Raw genomic sequence first — 5,024 nt, 5'->3', positions numbered from 1 at the left:
TATTACCTACCCTCCCAAACTCTGTAAATTGTGTTTATAGAATTAAAAGATTATTTGGAAACGTGAGCCAATATTATAAAAAAATTAATTTTTTATATATTTTAAATCATTTTAATATAATTATCTTAAAAATAAATTTTAAAAACAAATAAAAAAATATTATTTTAATATATTTTAGTATGAAAACACTTTAAAAAATACACTTTCAAACGAGTGAAATTAATTTCTCTTTATAACTTTGAATCCATTTTTTTCTGCAGATGTATTGTTCGATCTGCTAAACCAATTTCTTGCCGAATCCAATTCTTTTCTTCCTCTAAGTTCTCTACCTTTCTCTCTTTTAATTTTTCTTAAGATATACAAATATTTAAATTGATATTTTTTTTAGTTTTAAATTAATATTATTTTAATTTTATATTAATTTAATATAGGTTGATGTTAAAAATAAATTTTAAATATAAATTAAGTTTTTTTTAAAATAATTTCTGCCGGACTTTAAAATCGAGTTTTAATTATAGAGAGAAGAAAAGCAAGCTCCAAAAATGACACAAGGTTACACCTAAAAAAAAAAAACACCACATCAAATCACAGCCGTCCATACAAATCTAAACAAATCCGGACCCTCCAAATTGCATAATCTCCACATTAGTATCCCAAGATTCCCTCCCCGCTCTCTCTCTCTAACGATAAAAATTCTCCCTCAAAGGGTCGCCTCAAAACGAAACCCTCATTTTTTTTTCTTCCCTGAAAATCCCCAAACCCCTCAAAACCCCTCCAAAATTAAAAATCCCCAAATTTCAGAATCCAGAATCCCTAACTCAGAGAGAGAGAGAGAGATTTATAGCTCAAATCTAGACAATATTATTATAAGCAATGGATTCAGATCAGGGAAAGCTATTTATTGGAGGGATTTCATGGGAGACATCAGAGGAGAAGCTCAGAGACTACTTTGGGCAATACGGAGACGTTTTGCAGGCTGTCGTTATGAAAGATAAGACTACTGGTAGACCTAGAGGCTTTGGCTTTGTCGTCTTTGCAGATCCTGCCGTGCTTGATATGGTTCTTCAAGATAAGCACACCATTGATGGTAGAATGGTGAGTTAAAAACCTTTTTCATGGTTTGTGTGGTTTTCGTTAATGTTTTTTTTTGGGTTTACTTTTGTTTGCATCTTCATTATATTCGGAATTGGTAGTTATTGCTATTGTTGAATGATTTTAGGGTTCTTGAGCTCTTGTTTTATGATAACAATATTATTGAGTGTTGGTGATGGTGTTGCTGGCCGTTGGTTTCGGGTATTCTTTTATTTTTGTGAATGATTGGTTTGTATTAATTTAGTTGAATTTTTTTGAATGGTTTATGATATACATGCTGCTATTGAGTTGCTCAACTGGGATAATTAAAGGAAATAGAAAAAAAAAACTGTGGAGAGCATCTTGTAATTGTTCTTCCTCTAAGGTTGTAATCTATGTGGCATGAAACAGAGAAATTGACTTTTGTGAATTGTTGGATTGGAATGCTCTTTTTGATTTTCAAAATAAGTGAGGGTTTTCCCTTTTCATTTGTGATTCGGGCAAACTACAAATGTGTGAAATATAATGGCCTGTTTGGTTTTTGAACAGTTTGTGACCTCTTTGAATGAGTTTCACTTATCGAATTTTCACTTCTCTTATGGATTTTTCAATGCAGCACAGCTTGAAATGTCTTCAAATATTAGTCAACCATAATAAACATATCCCAAATATGAGCCTGGCTTTGGATCTGTATTTGTAATATATTTTTTTTTATTCAAGTGAGGTAAACCTCCAGTCTTGTCTGCAGCTCAGACATTGGTAGTGAGTCCATATGATATATTTCAGTATTTTTCAAAGGAGTGGGTTTGTGCCGTTTAATTCTGTTAAAAGGACCTACAAGTCAAAATCCACTTATTTAGTTAATTAACTGAATAAATCAATAAATTACTTAGACAGTTTCTTGTTGTTAGGTAGCTTTTCAGTGAGTACAAATTGTTTGCAGGGTGTTACATGTGCTTATAGTTACATGTTTCTAGTTGATCAACTATAGAGGTTTATCATTGAAGCTATTCATCTGTATTTGGTGGGGTTCAAATTTTATTGTTGCATTACTCATTCCATGTTTTGATAAGCTAGTGTGCCAGGTATACCAACTTCTGCAAACAATTTTAGGTGGAGTTGTGATCTTTTGTTGATTTTATGTGCCAGCTTAAGCTGACACCAACTCAAGTATCCTTATAGATTGACTCCTTGACAACTTAACTCGTCTAATAATATGAGTTTATGCATAAACACGCCACTTTGTGAGAGTTGTTTATTTCTTTTAGCGGTTACTATGCTTGTCATACATGAAGAATCTACTTGTACAAGTTCTAGAATATTGTAATCAGATAAGATATCTGGGTAATTCTGCATGATGAAACAAGTTTCCTGCTTTCAATTTGTGCTCCTGCCTTCCAACCAGTTGTTTTGGTTTCTCAGGTTGAGGCAAAGAGGGCCTTATCAAGAGAGGAGCAGCAAACCAATGCAAGGGCCGGAAACCTGAATCCTGCTAGAAACACCAGCGTTGGTGGAAATATTCGGACCAAGAAGATATTTGTTGGAGGATTGCCTCCCACTCTAACTGAAGATGGATTTCGTCAGTATTTTGAAGCCTTTGGCTTTGTTGCTGATGTAGTAATAATGTATGACCAGAGCACCCAGCGACCTCGTGGATTTGGCTTTATTTCTTTTGACACCGAAGATGCAGTTGACCGGGTGTTACAGAGAACGTTCCATGATTTGAACGGTAAGCAAGTTGAAGTAAAACGGGCTCTTCCTAAAGAGGCCAATCCTGGTGGGGGTGGCCGCTCCATGGGTGGCAGTTACCAGAACTATGGTGCATCTGGTGGCAACACAAGCTCATATGATGGTCGAATGGAGAGGTATATGCAGCCTCAAGGTACTGGAGGTGGTTTTCCTCCTTATGGCTCATCTGGCTATAGCACAGCTGGATATGGATATGGTCCTGCCACTAATGGTGTTGGTTATGGTGGTTATAGCGGCTATACTGGAGCTGGAGCTGGTTATGGGGGACCTGCAGGTGCAGCTTATGGGAATCCTAATGTTCCAAATGCTGGCTACATAAGTGGTGCACCCGGTGCACCCAGAAGTTCATGGAACAGTCAAGGTTCATCTGGCTATGGTGCTATGGGTTATGGGAATGCTGCTTCTTGGGGTGCTCAAAATGCTGGGGCTGGCAGTGGTGGCCCTGGTTCAGTACCTGCTGGTCAATCTCCTGGTGGAGCCGCTGGGTATGGGAATCAAGGTTATGGGTACAGTAGTTACGGTGGAAATGATGGATCATATGGGAATCCAGCTGGGTATGGTGCTGTTGGAGGACGTTCTGGGGGCACTCCAAACAGTAATGTTGGTGGTCCTGGTGGAGCAGAACTACAGGGGAGTGGCGGTGGCTACATGGGGAGTGGATATGGTGATGCAAATGGAAATTCTGGGTATGGAAATGCAGCATGGAGATCTGAGCAATCACAAGCTTCTGGAAATTATGGGGCTCCTCAAGCAAATGGTCCTCATGGTGGACAGGTTGGATATGGTGGTGGTTATGGTAGTTCTCAGGCTCGAAAAGCCCAACAACAGTGATTTGTGATCACCTTGGTTGTCTACTAGGTCTTCATCTTTGTTTGTGGGCGTGTCCAGCTGTTCTCATGAGGTTCTCCTAAGATTTCTTGCTCCCTTGCTCCCAGCACCAGGGGGGAGGCTCAAATTGGATGATGCACTTTGGGAATGGTTGGATTGCTTAAATCCCAGTAGTTTGCACTATCTATTTTGCTAGTCTATAATAAGTAGCTCAAGGCATACTAGATGCCCTTCTTATTTAATGTTTGCTTATTGAGTGTAGTTCTTAATTCGGCGTGCTTACAATTATCTGCTAGCTGTTCTGGAACTTTTCAGCTCTCTATCATAGTGTTTAATCTACTGCGCATATAATATCTGTGTTGGTTTGATCTCAGATATGTATTTGTTTATGTTATCTTCACTAGTGCGCACCTTATGGTCTATTTTTGACTGGGAATAAGATGCTAGAGCCGAATTCTAGAACTTGATTTGCTTGATTTGATATGACAAGTAGGCTTACTGAGATTGAATTGAGAGTTATTAACTGATAGCAGTGGAGCTATAAGCACTTGGGTTGATCACTTCGTAAATGGGTAGCGTTAATCGTAGTGGTAGTTGACACTTTGAAGATGCATAATCATTTTCCCCCTGTATTTGCCCTTGTGTTGTACAGGAGGAGATGCCCAAGTTCTAAGGTGGAGTCAAAGTGTCCACTCATGGCTGAACCCGAGCTTCCTAGTGGGGGTTGGTCAGCGTGGAAGTGAATTTGAAGAGGACTTGTCAGTTGGATTTGTGATTAACCCAAGAAAGGCTTTTTCCAGCTAGGTGATGCCACTGTCACCCTTTCTTGCAGATTCTTGGCATTGGAAGTCATAAATTTCTCGATCATTCCGATTTCTTTTGGACTGATGGATATGTAAGACAAAACAGCTTGTGGTATGTTGGCTTAATCAGTTAGCTGTGTTATATGTCAAAGATCTTACTACCTAATTGCGTAGGCTAGATAGTTATGCGCTGGACTAGATTGTGTTCCAATTGTTCAGAGCACCAGAAACATTATCAATAGAAAATGCTCGTAGATCTTGGAATGCCATTGATGGCTTTAATTACATTTTATGGCAACTTATCTTTATTAGGAAACAAGATAAATGTTCAAATGGTGTTTTGCTCGTCTAATTTGATGCATTTTCCTACTACTGATAAAGAGTCTTGTGATGTTTTAATCTTATTTAAGAGTTGCCACCACCCATGATTTTCTTCTCCAATGGGTGGATTGTTTGTTTTTTATAACTCGGTGGAAATTCTCTGTTTGATTCCAAAATTTGTATTCTGTGGTTGGACATTCCCTTTTGATCCTGATTTTCTGGAGACTTTTTCTGAGCTGTATTGCATCCATT

At 38.2% G+C, this 5,024-nt stretch overlaps 1 protein-coding gene across 2 annotated transcripts; it reads left to right on the top strand.

The window, feature by feature from the left end:
- The first annotated feature begins 661 nt into the window (after positions 1 to 661).
- LOC133697264 (heterogeneous nuclear ribonucleoprotein 1-like) lies at positions 662 to 4,803 on the top strand. Of its 2 annotated transcripts, XR_009842850.1 has the most exons (3): positions 662 to 1,095; positions 2,494 to 3,798; positions 4,301 to 4,803. XR_009842850.1 is itself a non-coding variant. In XM_062119728.1 (2 exons), the coding sequence occupies exons 1-2, from the start codon at positions 874 to 876 to the stop codon at positions 3,649 to 3,651; spliced, it is 1,380 nt and encodes a 459-aa protein (XP_061975712.1). In that variant the 5' UTR covers positions 662 to 873; the 3' UTR covers positions 3,652 to 4,021. The 2 variants fall into 2 exon arrangements, 1 of the variants encoding a protein (XP_061975712.1); XM_062119728.1 differs by lacking the exon at positions 4,301 to 4,803 and having other exon boundaries at positions 2,494 to 4,021.
- The last annotated feature ends 221 nt before the right edge of the window (positions 4,804 to 5,024 follow it).

This window comes from Populus nigra, chromosome 6 (genome assembly GCF_951802175.1).
Source record: "Populus nigra chromosome 6, ddPopNigr1.1, whole genome shotgun sequence".
NCBI lineage: Eukaryota > Viridiplantae > Streptophyta > Magnoliopsida > Malpighiales > Salicaceae > Populus > Populus nigra.
Note: the sequence above shows the minus strand (reverse complement) of the source record. Positions and strands in the feature narration are given on the sequence as shown.